Raw genomic sequence first — 15,305 nt, forward strand, 5'->3', positions numbered from 1 at the left:
ATTAGTTTTATAAAAGCATTAGCTGAAGAATAATTCCATTAATATAATAAGAAAGTCAAATTGATAAAGGAAGAAAGCATATATTTTGTTAAAGTATCATGATTTGAAATTGTTTTATTAGAAAATTGATTGTTTAAGAAAATTATTAAAAAGCAACTCCTAATTTTATACATCCATGATCTTTTCTAGTGACACATGAATAAGGTATAGTGCAATTTTTTTAATTTTTTAATTTTTTTTTTAATATCACAAGTTTCGACTAAATTTGGATCGCGTACTGTATGATTCATTGAGAGGGACACTTTCAATAAAATTTTCTCCATATTCAAGACTCGAAAACCAAAACTTCTGATTAAGAGTGAAACAATCTCGACTACTACTGCACCACAACTCATAGGCCATAGGCCATATCGGTGGTATAGTACAATTTTCTGTCTAATTTTCTTTATTATAGGAACCTTACATGAGATAAAATATTGACGGATGAATCTTAAAAGTGTTTTATATATCTTAACATAGTGGATTTACAAGCATTCACTTTTTAAAGTATCCCTTTATTCAAACTTTAATTATAAATAAAGAAAAATTCTTTGAATTAAAACTTTGCATAAACAAACACACACACTACATCATAGCTTCAACGAGGTGAACTAAGTGACAAATATTTTAGCAAGAAAAGAATCTAAAATTACATAAATTAATTTTCTTTGGTGTTAGAAAGTTGTTATCTCCAAGTTTCACCGGTATTCGTCTCAGATAAATTAAAGATAGATAAAATGAAAACTCTTTTTATTAGACTTACTAAGCCATCGTGTATCTCGAATTATTGTTATAGTACTACTAGTCTACTACTAATATATCTCCTCCCCTAACCCTGCTAACAAATGTTCAACGCTATCGCTTTTATGTATTGATGCATATTGAGTAATTTAATATAAATATCTTGTTGACCAAAAAAATATAAAATACAAAAGAACAATATATTGTTGACCACTATTTATGTTGGATCCTCTAACTTCTTTTCAAAGTGATGAAGAAACATTTGTATATTACATAGATTGAGTGCTGCAAAGAATAATCGTCGTGTTATCATGCATTGATCTTACAATATTTATATTACAATTAGAAACTAAGTACTACTGATATATAATTAACTCTAAGGTCATTAATAGAACATATTCCTAATTTTTGTATGCTTATTGTGAGAGCACTTTTTATGTTTCGTGTCTTAAACATCTTTTTCGGAGTTGAATGCATAGCTAGATGATCACTCAACTTTGCTAATTGACTATTAAAGTCACTCAACATTATTTTGTTTTAAAAAATTATTCAACTTTGCGTAGTTAGTTTCCATAGTCATCCGACTTGCCTAGATAATTTGCATGGTTATTTTAGTTGGAAATACATTTTTTGATACCTATTTAATGACGTGACACTAAAATTAAAATCAATATTTAAATTTATTTATAACTCAACCCTAAGTCCGATTCAATTCTTGATCCGTCCCACCTAAAATGACTATGAAAACTAACTAGTTCGACGTTCAAGTCAATACGTATTTTTAAATGTTAGTCGAAACAACACGAGATAAAGAAATTAGACTATTATATGTAATGATCTTAAGCTATTTGAAATGTTCCGTCGAGGCGAATGTCAAAGTTATTTAGTGATTCACTGTGTGTTTTCTGAGGAAAGGGTAAAAGATGTATGTATATACATTGAATTACCTGTTTGATCAAATCCACCCTATGTTCTAGTCTATTTTGTTTTTGTTAATTAGTCGATACTTTTTGGTAAAATTATTTTAATTGAATGAATATCTATGAGTGTATGTATTACTAAAAGGAAAAACTACCTATATAGACATAATATACTATCATATATACATATTTTATCTCTACTTTAAAAATATTACATAGAGTATCACTTTTTAATAAATATACCATATATTTTAGAAAATTAAATCAGATACACAATTCCTTAAAAAATGGTAGTAAATAATTATCTTAAAATTACATCTCCTTAATTAGTGGGACATTAATAATTCTAATTAATTTTATCTCTGTTCAATTCAGCCGCATCCCTCCCCAATCCCAAAACGTTTGTATCCTATTCACACTATCCCACCCTCACCCTTTCTTCCCCACTCCCACACGTATCCCTCATTACCCCTCCTTCCTTAGCAGTTCAATACACCTTTTGCATTGTTTGAGTTTGTTATTTCTCCATTAAAAAAATTTTTGCCGATAAATTTTAAAATTTTTACATTGTTTGAGTTTAATTTGTTATTTCTCCATTCCATTTTAGTGGCTCATAATTCAAAAAATGGTATGAATCTTGTTAAGGAATTTTTAATGAACAATAAATTTTTATTTGTTTCTTTTCAAAACCATTTTGTAATGGTTGTAGGATCCGACTCTTAAGTTCAACAAGGTGCAATGGAAGCTAACCAGATACAAGTATGGGTACATTTTTTTCTACTTCAATTTTTAATATATTGTTATGCTTATCAAAGATACATGGTTTAGGACATGTAAACTTTTTGATTTTTCCGTGTATATTGTGATTTTTAAAACATTTTCTGATTTGGGGATTTACATATCATGATGAATATTTGTCAGATACAGTGGGGATTTGTTAAAAAATTTACAAATTAGGTTTTATATTTTTAAATTTGTTGTTTCTCAAACACTTTAATGGTTGAACACTCTCAAAATCGGATGATTCTCGTTAAATGTACTACACATTAACAATATTATACTAAATCAAACAACATTTATTTGTTCATTTCACTCATGAATTTCTCATTGCANAAAAATGGTAGTAAATAATTATCTTAAAATTACATCTCCTTAATTAGTGGGACATTAATAATTCTAATTAATTTTATCTCTGTTCAATTCAGCCGCATCCCTCCCCAATCCCAAAACGTTTGTATCCTATTCACACTATCCCACCCTCACCCTTTCTTCCCCACTCCCACACGTATCCCTCATTACCCCTCCTTCCTTAGCAGTTCAATACACCTTTTGCATTGTTTGAGTTTGTTATTTCTCCATTAAAAAAATTTTTGCCGATAAATTTTAAAATTTTTACTTTGTTTGAGTTTAATTTGTTATTTCTCCATTCCATTTTAATGGCTCATAATTCAAAAAATGGTATGAATCTTGTTAAGGAATTTTTAATGAACAATAAATTTTTATTTGTTTCTTTTCAAAACCATTTTGTAATGGTTGTAGGATCCGACTCTTAAGTTCAACACAATGGAAGCTAACCAGATACACGTATGGGTACATTTTTTTCTACTTCAATTTTTAATATATTGTTATGTTTATCAAAGATTCATGGTTTAGGACATGTAAACTTTTTTATTTTTCCGTGTATATTGTGATTTTTAAAACATTTTTTGATTTGGGGATTTACATATCATGATGAATATTTGTCAGATACAGTGGGGATTTGTTAAAAAATTTACAAATTAGGTTTTATATTTTTAAATGTGTTGTTTCTCAAACACTTTAATGGTTGAACACTCTCAAAATCGGATGATTCTCGTTAAATGTACTACACATTAACAATATTATACTAAATCAAACAACATTTATTTGTTCATTTCACTCATGAATTTCTCATTGCAAGGACTGACTCTTCATACGCCAACATTCAAGTCGAGAATAGATCTAAGTATAGGAATGACCCAATCAAGATGAAAGAATTACGCCAAGCTTTAATTAACAGAAAAAATACACTGTTAAATGCGCATCAAGTGCAACAATGTTGGATACACATCATGTGTACATGTATCTAATTAAGACTTCATGTATCTGAGTTAAGATTATATGTATCTATAAGAAAAAAATTCAAATCTTTAAAGAATGGGAGAATTTTGAATTTTTTAACTTTTTTTTGAATTAATGATAAAATAAATACTCCACCGTTGTGATTTGTTCTTAAATTCGTGTGTTTCAATTACATTTCATAATTAGACACACATAGTTATATGTGTGTTTACTATGTATATGAGATACATGATTTTGAATATAATGTATGAAATTGATACTTGATACATCGAATTAATAATAGATACATATAAAAGATACATGAAATTAAAATTAGATCATATAAATAGATACATGAAATTAATATAATATCATATAAATAGATACATGAAATTCATACTAGACACATATAACAAATACACAAAATTAATATTAGATACTTCTATGATACATATGAATGTACTTGTATGATACTCATGTATCTAAGTGTTTTGTTTGTTGGATACATCATATATTGATAATAGATAAATCAGATTAATAAATTTTATTATTTTAAGAGTAATAAAATGAAATTAATCAAATTGCATGACCAAGATATGCATGTTTTTTTTTTGTCTTTTATTAATAATATTAACGAATTTATTATTTCAAATAATAATAAAATGAAACTAATTAAACATAGATACACTCCTTGATTTCTGCCTTATATTAAGAAAATCAGTTACAATCAATTAATTTAAACAAATAAAATCGATTTTAAAATTCGACAGATACATGTATCTCACGGATTCAAACTCATGTATCCTAAGTATGAAATATGATAGAGGAAGTAATATTTAAAATTATCGAGAATCTGAGTAATTAGGACCTAAACTAGTGATATTTATGTAGTTTGCCCTTACTAAAAAGACTAAAAACTACAAAAAAAAAGAAAAGAAAAGGTAAAAGCTTTTATGAGGGGTTGTCATGGGCTTGAGAATTGTCTTAGCCCCACTTAGACACTGGATTTAGGCCCACGATGGCTTTTGTTGGAATTAATAGGAAATTTTATTTTTGATTTCATATCCAAAACATGACACTATATCTATAAATACTTTTCATGTACAAGTAAAACTTGTTAAAACAAATATAAAATTTGAAATATAAAAATAAATTTTATCATCTAGATATTATTTCAGTATATGATATATATCAGGTTGACATCATTAAGGACTGAACTTCTTTCTTAAGAAATGAACCAATTTTCTATGATACTTTACCTCAGAATGATACCATTAAGGACTGAACCTCATTTTTAAGGCATGAACTAATTTTCTATGATACTTTACTAGTATATAATAGGGTATCATATTTGCTAAAACTGATATACCTCAATGATATCATGTCAGTAAATAGATATATTGTGATGACATCATAAAGAACTGAAGAGTGTCAATGAAGGACCTGAGCAAACGTCAATGATACCATAATAGTATATAAATATATTATTATGGTATCATGAAGGACTGATGAGTATCTTACTGAATGATGAAGGATATCTCAATGATACCATGTTTATATACAAATATACTATGATGGTATCACAGATGATTCAGAGGGGTATCATGAAAGGGCTGAAACAGACATAAATGATACCATTATAACATAGAAATATTATATACTGAAATAGTATCATTAAGGACTGAAACAAACCTCAGTGATACCATGTCAATATATAGATAGATTATGATTATATCATAGAGGACTGAAGCAATTCTTTAAGATACCATGCCAACATATAAATATATTTTGATGGTATCATGGGGTCTGGGGGACTAGTGAGTGACTCATTGAAGAAATAAAGCATTCCTTCATAATACCATATCAATATATAAATATAATGTAATAGTATCAAAGAAGAACAAACTCTCGAGTCCTGGATTGTATCGGGGTTGGATTTCGATTTGGTGTCAAATTTGGGTTAGGATTCGAGGTCTGATCTCGAGACATGTGTTAGGGTGAAGTTCCGAATCAGGTGTTGGAGTCAAGTTTTAAGTCAAGATCGAGGTTGGATCCTAATTCAGAAGTCACATCTCGAGTCGAGAGTTAAGATCATATCCCTGTTTGAAAGTTGAGTCTTGAGTCAGAACTCGAGGTCGAGTCTTGAGTTAGAACTCGAGGTTGAGTCTTGAGTCAGAACTCAAGGTCGAGTCCTGAGTCAGAACTCAAGGTCGAGTCCTGAGTCAGAACTCAAGGTCGAGTGTTAAGGTTGAGTCCCAATTCAAAAGTCGAGTCCCATTTCGAATGTCGGGTCCCAAATTTGGGAGTTAGGATCAGGTCCTAGGTTGGATCCCTGATCGATCGTTAGGATTGCTTCCCAATTTAGATGTCAGGGTTAGGGTCGGATTTCGGGTCAAATGTAGGGTCCTAGATCATAAGTCGAAGTCAGTTCCTTGGTCGGATCCTGAATCGATCATCGATATTGCATCCCGGTTCAAGTCTTGTGGTCCGGGTCGTGGTCGGGTCTCGGTTTGAATTCCAGGTCGTCCTGGGTTGAGAGTTAGGGTTTAGTCCCATATCGATTGTCGAGATTGAATCTCAAATTGATCTTTGGGTCGTATCTTGATTCGAGTGTCGAGATCGGGTCTTTAATCAGTTATCGAATTTGATTTCGGGTCAGAAATTATTTTCCTAAAAAGTATTTTCTAATCTTTAGCAAAAATAAAAGATATTTTCTAAAAAAAATAAAATTATTCGTCAATCAATCACTAACGGACATTTCAACTCACAAACAAATCATAAAAAAATAAATTAAAAACCAACTTTTTTTTTGAAGAAAACATTTCCTTCTCACCACACTTTACAAGCTACCTAATTTAAATAATTAAACTATAATAAACCACTTAATTAAAAGCCACACGTAATGTATGATTTATTCATAGTTATGCCCAATTGTCGAAGACATACCATAGCCAAATCAACCCAAAGCAACGAATCAAAGCATGACAAAATTATGCTTATTGTAATACTATTCTCCATTATTGTCTATAACGAGCTTGCACTGTTAGCTCACCATTTCAAACCTGTTTTCGCCAATTTTCTCATATACCCATTTCGTTTTTCTTGCTGTTTTTCCATTCTCAGCTCTACAATTTTGGGGTAATTGAGTAAAGCTACAGTGGTTTCAAGTTTTTCAAACTTGTCCATTTCGTTTTTCTTGTTATTTTAGTCTTACTTGAGTGTTGTCTTGTTGAGTATATCCAAGGAAACCTTTTGGGTGTTGAAAGTTTTGTTCTTGGGAAGTTCAGATGAGAATTAAATTCCAAAATTGTTGTCCAATAGTTTAGATATAATATTGGGATCATGTACAGTGCTAATTTGACTGGTTTTGGATTGGCTGTGGCGTCTAGTGCTTTTATTGGTTCCAGTTTCATTATCAAGAAGAAGGGTCTTCAGAGGGCAGGCGCCTCTGGTACTCGGGCCAGTGAGTAATTCATTTTCTTGATAGCTAAGTGTTTTTAGGTCTAATTGTCAATAATTTATTGCTTTTTGTTGATTTTGAACTTTGTCAATGCTTCTAGTGGTGGATTCATGGAGGTTTAGTTGTGTTCCCATTCAGTTTGCCGATGTTTGTGTGTTTTCTCCTACCTTGTAGTTTTACTGAAGTTGTTTAATATGCTCAGTTCTTTATATGTGTGTGTTGCAATGCATTACTTCTTGCTAAGGTTAGGAAGGTTGACCTTGCTTAAAATTATACAAACGCAAGTAGTTGTAGGTGTTTGCCCTAATTTATTTATCATATTTGGATATAACATTTAGGATAACTAGATTTTATCAGGAAAATATAAAGTTTCCATATTTGGCTAATCCTTTTCTTGGAAGAACAGGTTTTGAATTTCTATTAATTGAGGATTTCCTTCTCAATTTAGAGCATCCACAATGTAGTCTCAAGAGAGTTTTGTTTAGGGCAAAAGTAAACTTCTTTACGAGTGAATTTTGTAGGGTTATTCTCTTTATATGTTTGTACTCTTTTTTTATCCTTGTGAATTTCTCATGTTAAATTTTTTTGTATTGGTATATGTCTCTTTGTTATATTATTTATCAGTCCAATGTTTGCTTTATTAGCTTCTTCATGACACCTGGTAATGAAGATCCTAACAATGACCACAAAACCCCTACAATCTCTCAACCAAGGCAATTTAGGTAAGAATCACAGTTAAAGTAAATGATTTATTGTAGATGACGCTAGCTAATTGGGAATAAGGTTAAAACCTTGTATGTTAGTGTACAAAAAAGAAGTGTGACATTTGGAGAATCTCTCAACTCTAAAAAACCCCCAGTTTTTCTTTATATAAAATTCTTGTAGTATTGAAATTGATTTGGGCCCAGATATGTAGAATGGATATAGTGGACTCATATAGATGACACTGACTATTATATGATCAAGTCAAAATTAGTCAATTGAAGATTGATGTTTCTAACCATTTTACTGCATTACCAATTTACCATCAGCCAAGAGGCATAGTAATCAAAGTTTATAGTATATCAGATGCTGTTTCTAGATGTACGGAATTGGAGATTATGCTTGATGAATATATTGTTCTTTCCTTCTTACTTTGAAATATCAAGTGGCAACAGACTGATGATGTTGGGTTTCTTTTATACTGGTATGGTGGTACCTGCTTTTCTGCTGTCCCCATTTTAGTTTTGCGGGTGAAACACATGTTTTACACCTGAAAATTCTTACTTCATTTTTTTTTCTGCTTAAGTACAGTCTAAGACTATGTTATCCTCTGTTGGTACACCATGTTGTAGGTGCCCGACTGTAAAATAAGAGCAATGGGGTAACTCTTCCAGCAAATGTAGAGTCACAGTGAGTATTACTAATACACAATGACTGCTTATAAAAGGTGATATTGCATCTTACAAAGCAGTTATCTGTATGGGAATAATGAAAACTTGTTCTGGAACTCAAGGAATGGAATTCGCACTTCTCTCCGAAAGGGAAGTATTGGGTGTACATTTCTGGGAAAATGAATATCAAGTTACTTATATTGGAATTGACACTTCACACTTATCATGCAAGTAAGTGTAGTCCTTGAATAATCTTGGAGAGGTTCTTGAAAATGAATTCATATTCTTCTGAATGTTGACCAGTCAGCTGCCTAGAATTTTGGTGGCAGTTATCTAGGATTAATGACATTGTTTTAGCAATCAGAGTGACTCCAGCAGCACCTGTTTAGACTTAATACCTTTGATACTTTGATAGTTACCACTTGTAGAATGGGTCAGCAATTTAAATATATGCACTCATGCTTCTGCTTCACTAAATGATTGTTGTTGGTAATTCCAAATTATTTGATCTATCATTTCCGAATAAACAGACTGCTGTATTAGGTAGTACTAATACATGTATTACAGAGAAGAAATGAGCTCAAGACATAATAAATGGATCTTGACTTTAAGAACTGAAAATGATCAGTGTAATGGATTTTTTAAATCATTCTGCACTGTAATAAGCTGAATGAATTTCCTTGACATTGTAATTTATCAGCTAGTTTCCACATTAAAAGTAGATACATCGGGCACATCTTGTAAAGTTTATATATAGAAGATGCTTTTGTGTATCAGCATTAAATAGAACTTAGTTTAAAAGCTGATTATATGAACTCTGTTGCTCTGTCTATTTGACAATGAGATATTTGTTTCTTGCTGAAGGCTCGGGTGGATATGGTTATCTACGGGAGCCTCTTTGGTGGATTGGGATGGTAACTAGTAAGTCTTGAATTGCTTCTTATTTGTCAGAGAATATGTTCCTGAATTTGTTATTCTAATATAGAGTGCAATGTTCACCATAACCCTTGCAGTGATTGTTGGAGAATTTGCAAATTTTGTGGCTTACATTTATGCGCCAGCAGTTCTTGTGACACCGCTTGGAGCTTTAAGTATAATTGTGAGGTAAATTTCCACTTGCTTTATTATTTTCTGGGAAATGGCTTATTCGGTTTTCTTCCATATAATTCGGCGCTTTGCTGCAGTGCTGTTCTAGCACATTTCATACTGAAGGAAAAATTGAAGAAACTGGGAGTATTAGGATGTCTTTTATGTATAGTAGGTTCCGTTGTCATTGTTCTTCATGCACCTCGTGAACATGATCTAAATTCAGTGGATGAAATATGGGCATTAGCTACACAACCAGGTGTGCTGATGTACTGTGCTGTATTTCCTTGAATATCATTCTTATTTGCCTTGCTGATATATCATTTTTTTGATGTTCCACTCTTTTTTTTGCAGCTTTTCTTTTGTACACTGCATCAGCAGTTGCAATAACATTGGTACTAGTCTTGTATTGTGAGCCTCGCTATGGTCGGACAAATATCATGGTCTATATTGGTGTTTGCTCCATTATTGGTTCCTTGACGGTTAGTGCCTCTATTGTATTGATCTATATCCCTACAGAGTCTCTACTTCTACTCAAGAATTAAGAAAGAGAAGGAAGGAAGGGAAGAAACATGTGTCACAACCGTGCTTTAGTCTGTAGCTCTGACCTGACTGAGTTAACCGTGTAGCTAAATTGGCAGTTTGCAAGACGCCTTATCTTTTAAAGTTAATCCGAATTCTACCTTTCTCTGTGGTGTTGGAATAGCATTATTTGACCACAAAATGGATCATATTTTTTAAGTTGTTAAGAGTCAAACTGCCCCTGGGTCCTCGATCCATTGCTAGTTGTCACTGAAGTAAAAGAGAACTTCTCATTTAGGTATAAATGGATGTATGGAACTTGAAATATTACTCCAGAGCTTTAGGGTGCTGTAACGTGTTAGCATGTCACTAGATGTCTTTTCCTGCCACTATGCTTGGACAAATGACTATTCTTTGATCTGTTATAATTTATAAGGCATCCAGGGTTGCTGTTGTTTTTCCATGACTAGTAGGTGTGTAACTCAATAAAAGATTGCAGTGCTATTACTTTATTTTATTAATTTTTGTCTTTTACATAAATTTAAAACAAGTCTTTGTTGCTAGTTGAGATAAGCTTTTATCTAGTCACATCTTGTTAGTTCGAGGTCGAGTTATTTTATGACTTCTTTATCAATCGAATTCACTATCTTATGAATAATACTCTCATGTATTTTGCTTTAAAGACTTGATAAATAACAGTTTATGAATTGGTTCCTCTCTTAAATTTTTTGTATTAATTGAGCTACTATTGCAGTTCTTTTTGCCGAACTGACTTAGAGAGTGCTTGTGTTGCCAATGAAACATGGTAAAATTATTCCGAATGAGAAGTAAAGAAAATAGAGGAACTGGTCCTTCTAAATTTCTCAGAAGTACAATTGGTAAAAATTGCATGTAGCAGTCATTTTAAGCTTGTTTGTTGCTCTGTTGTAGGTTATGAGCATCAAAGCTATCGGTATAGCTATAAAGCTTACATTGGAGGGTTCAAACCAAGCTGCAAATTTTCAAACTTGGGTGTTTGTGATGGTTTCTGTTACATGTATAATTACTCAACTAAATTACTTAAATAAGGTAGACTTTCTACTTCTCCTTGTAGTATGTAGTGATGTTTGAAGTCTGAGAGTACTATTAGAATTATGCTTTTGGACTACAGTAACTTTGTTTAACTGTGTTGTTTTTGAATAAATCCTAGTTAAAGTTTGTTAGCTAGCTAGCCTTAAGTTCTAGTAATTAGTTACTCCCTTTGTTCCAATTTATGTGATATTAGTTTGACTTGGCACAAAGTTAATGCAATATGAAAAGACTTTGCAATGTTCCAAAACTACCCTTAAAAGAAATGAATTTTTAAATAGAAGAATACACTTTTGTGGACTTTTTGCCCAATAAGTGAGACCCAGCATGGGTAAAATGTTGATAATGTCATTAAACATTTGCCAAATATGGAAATGTGTCATTCTTTTTGGGACTGACTAAAAGGTAATGTATGTCATATAAACTGGAGTAGGGATGAAGGTAAGATATGATTCTCTGGAGATACTCCAGGCTAGGATAATGATCATATTTTTACTGTTTTTTTTTAAATTTTAAGTTCCCTGTAAATGTAGAGTAAGTTGAATAAAAAAGTTCCCTTTGATAGCATTGCAGCATTTTCTTCTCAGTCTTGCTCTGTTATTTTCCGAAATCTCTTTGCTAAAAACCAACAATTGGTAAAAGAGCATTTTTCAACGCTCCCCTTATTAAATTGCCCACCACTAGATCTCCATTCTTGGGCGTGGGGTAGTGTGTGAAGAGATCTCTTTAATATGGCTTGGACAATTCTCACCACATGGGTGATCTCTTGAGCTATCTTTTGAGGTTGAGTTAGAACCAATATCCATTTCTTTTTACAAGTACAATTGTAATTGGAGAACTTATGAACCAACACTCATTGGCATTTGTTCAAATGCTTGAGCTAATAATTACAGGGATTACTATGGAAACTACATGTTATTGGATCTTGTCTTAGACTTGTAATGTAAATTGGACAAATGCCTGAATTTGGCTCTTGCAGGCATTGGACACATTTAACACAGCTGTGGTTTCTCCAATATATTATGCCATGTTCACATCACTTACAATTTTAGCCAGTGCCATAATGTTTAAGGTATTCTGAAAGTTTATGTTCGGGATGCAAGGGGGCCTTCTCTCATTTTAATTCTAATGTCATGTCTTCTCTCAGGATTGGTCTGGTCAGAGTGTTAGCAGCATAGTTTCAGCGCTTTGTGGCTTTTTAACTGTGCTCTCTGGTACATTGGTTCTTCATAGTACAAGAGATCCAGATCCTCCTCCTAGTACAGGTATTTACACTGAGCTTGATCAGAAAAAATCCATGTGCCTTATCATTCTAGTCTCTGCAACAATGCAAAAAGGTTATGCATACTGATTATTGTGATAAAAGTTTTAGATGATACTCAGATAACTCTCTTTGTTGTTATGAAGTAGTAATAGGTGTGGATAAACTTGTCTCCTTCAGTAGATGCTCTTTTAAACTTGATAAATCTCTTTGTTGCTATGGAGCTCAAGTGCTTCTGTAGAATGAATTTCAGTTTTTTGATTGGAAATAGCCTCTCGTTCAAAGTGAATAGGACATTGTTCTCCTGTTTATGAGATGATCTGGAGATAGTGTTATCACTTTCTGTAGGTAGAGCATTAATAGAAGAAGATGACTTATCATAGTCTAGACATTCTGAATGTATATATTCTTGTTTGTTGCAGTTATTGCAACCAGAAATTTGTTGCTTTTGGGCACGTCTTTGATTAGTTTAAATATCATATATTACTTGCAGATTTGTACGCACAACTTTCCCCTCAAATATCATGGTTAATACATGCCAACGGAGAAATATGGAAGCAGAAAGAGGACAGTTTGCATTCAGAGTTTGTTGCAATAATCAGGCAGGATCATTTCAAGTAACGCAAAAGAACTTAAATGATTGGTTGGAGGCACTTCTCTATGGCTGTTCATTTCCGTCCAAAAAAAATACGTGTGCCAGATTTTGGATTTTCCGGTCATCTCCCCTTTATCAATTTCAGCTTGAGAGTGTTTTCTGTTTTTATTCTTTTGGTGAGATGTCTGATATCTGTTGATTATTCTCGGCCATTTCTATGACTCAATTTTTCAGCCTAGTTTGTAGATTTCTGGGTTTGGTGGGAACCTAGATGTAGTATAGCGGGTTAAAAAAATGGTAGATTAGTATTCTGTTGATAAATTGTTCTGTACGCGAAGAACAGTCTTGAGCAAGGCAATGATAGTTCGAGTATTAACATTTCTGTTCCTTTGTGTTGTGTACAATAACTTGTGGAATGGACACAGGAAGAAGCCGGTGTTGCATTTGTTAACTTAAAAAGGCATGGAATTGTTGACATTTTCACCATCCAATACAAATATGAAATGACAGGAAACAGATATCTAGATAGGCTATAAAAGATACATTTAGCCAAAACTCGGCTAACTTTCTGCCATCTTCAACCACATTTGGCTAATGGTCCACCGCAGAGATGTCTATTTCCTCCATATTCAAAATCAGACAATCCTGAAAATGGTGGTATTTTACCAGAAAGATTATTGTTGGCCACGGAGAGCACCTTAAGCCTCGTTAATCGAGAGATTTCTGGTGGAATATTTCCAGAGAGTTTGTTGTTATTGAGCATCAACTTGTTCAGGTAGGTGCAGTTTCCAAGTTCAGCAGGTATAGAGCCGGAGAAACTGTTGTTGGACAAGTCGAGGATTACTAAAAAAGGAGTCCAGCTACAAATCTCCGAAGGAATGGGACCGGAGAACCTGTTACCAGAGAGATCAAGAGTAGTCAAAGAGGAGCAATATTTGAAGGCATCTGGGAACTGTCCACTGAGATTCATGTTTGGAAGTGAGAGGCTGAGCACCCGGTTCTCGAGGGCGTTCCAGCAACCGACACCAATGAACTTGCAGATAAACCCCATGGAGTAGTTTGAGAAGTTCCAAGAATTCAAATTTCCATTAGGATCCTTAAATGAGTTCTTCAGTCCTTGCAAACACCTAATATCATCTGATGCAGTAACATTGTGAAGTAGCACTGAAAATGAAAGAAAAAGGAGAAAAAATATTGTAGATTTGGCCATGGTGAAAATATGAGTAAAGGAACAAGTGGGAAGAGTAGTCTAAATAGAGTTTTTCATGAGAGAATACGCGTGAAGAATGAAGAAATAGTCTTTGGTGTGCAAGTTCCAGTCAAGGTCAGTGTTGCATTTTAATTATGTAGTAGTTATGAGTCATTATATTACTGTACTAGTTAAGAAGAGTATGTTGATTAGTTAACTTATATTGGCAATTTCGTAACTTATAATACATAAATATGTCCTTTATGGCCTCAACGGGAATAATTGCCCTTCAACTTTGAGTGTATAAAAGTAGACAATTAAATTTGTATAAAGTTGAATTGCCACGTATGATGTGTGTGTCTATATGCTCAACTCTATACAAGTTTAAGGGTGTGTTTGGTATGAAGGAAATTTCCAATTTTCTCATGTTTGGTTGGGTTAAATGCTTTGGAAAATGTTTTCCAAATCAACTAATTTTCCTCAAATTTAAGGAAAATGACTTCCCTTCAAAACTTAAGGAAAACATTTTCCAAAACTCTCTTCCAACTTCAAACTACAATTATTTTTTTGTTGAAAAAATCAATTTATTTTGTCCCTACCCTCAAACCAACCCCCCCAAAAAATAATAATTTAAAGCTTGTTTTTAAATTCAATTTGTTTACCCACGACCATCACCCCTACCTCTACCCTCACCCCTACCTCTACCCCCACCCCCTCCCAAAAAAATATTAAAAATTATTTTTAAAAGATATTTCTAATTTCAATCTTTTATTTTTTACCCCCACCCACTACCCTTGCCCCCCTATCAAATTTTTTTATTGTTTTTAAAATATATTTTCAACTTCAATTTTTTATTTTTTCATCCCGATCCTCGATCGTCCACGCCCCCTCCCCGGCTTGCCCTCCCCCCCCTCCCCAAAAAAAAATTGAGTTTGTTTTTAAAAAATATTTTCAACTTCAAAATTTTATTTT

At 32.8% G+C, this 15,305-nt stretch overlaps 2 protein-coding genes across 2 annotated transcripts; one reads left to right on the forward strand and one right to left on the reverse strand.

Annotated features, from left to right (window-relative positions):
* The first annotated feature begins 6,747 nt into the window (after nucleotides 1–6,747).
* Nucleotides 6,748–13,199, forward strand: LOC125845453 (probable magnesium transporter NIPA6). The gene is made up of 9 exons (XM_049524966.1): nucleotides 6,748–7,242; nucleotides 9,477–9,533; nucleotides 9,626–9,716; nucleotides 9,797–9,957; nucleotides 10,053–10,180; nucleotides 11,151–11,288; nucleotides 12,268–12,360; nucleotides 12,436–12,553; nucleotides 13,043–13,199. The coding sequence occupies exons 1-9, from the start codon at nucleotides 7,122–7,124 to the stop codon at nucleotides 13,168–13,170; spliced, it is 1,035 nt and encodes a 344-aa protein (XP_049380923.1). The 5' UTR covers nucleotides 6,748–7,121; the 3' UTR covers nucleotides 13,171–13,199.
* A 522-nt stretch (nucleotides 13,200–13,721) lies between these two features.
* Nucleotides 13,722–14,356, reverse strand: LOC125845455 (probable inactive receptor kinase At1g27190). The gene has a single exon (XM_049524969.1). It carries the CDS (start codon nucleotides 14,352–14,354, stop codon nucleotides 13,722–13,724), a length of 633 nt encoding a protein of 210 aa, XP_049380926.1. The 5' UTR covers nucleotides 14,355–14,356.
* Between the last annotated feature and the right edge of the window lie 949 nt (nucleotides 14,357–15,305).

The sequence above is a fragment of the Solanum stenotomum genome, chromosome 11 (assembly GCF_019186545.1).
Source record: "Solanum stenotomum isolate F172 chromosome 11, ASM1918654v1, whole genome shotgun sequence".
Lineage (NCBI taxonomy): Eukaryota > Viridiplantae > Streptophyta > Magnoliopsida > Solanales > Solanaceae > Solanum > Solanum stenotomum.

What these genes read in the sequence shown, in the direction of transcription:
- LOC125845455 (XM_049524969.1), bottom strand. Translation starts at nt 14,354, where the DNA reads ATGGCCAAATCTACAATATTTTTTCTCCTTTTTCTTTCATTTTCAGTG.
- LOC125845453 (XM_049524966.1), top strand. Translation starts at nt 7,122, where the DNA reads ATGTACAGTGCTAATTTGACTGGTTTTGGATTGGCTGTGGCGTCTAGT. An exon ending in GGCATTAGCTACACAACCAG is followed by an intron (nt 9,958 to 10,052) that starts GTGTGCTGATGT and finishes TTTTTTTTGCAG; the next exon opens with CTTTTCTTTTGTACACTGCA. An exon ending in AACTAAATTACTTAAATAAG is followed by an intron (nt 11,289 to 12,267) that starts GTAGACTTTCTA and finishes TGGCTCTTGCAG; the next exon opens with GCATTGGACACATTTAACAC.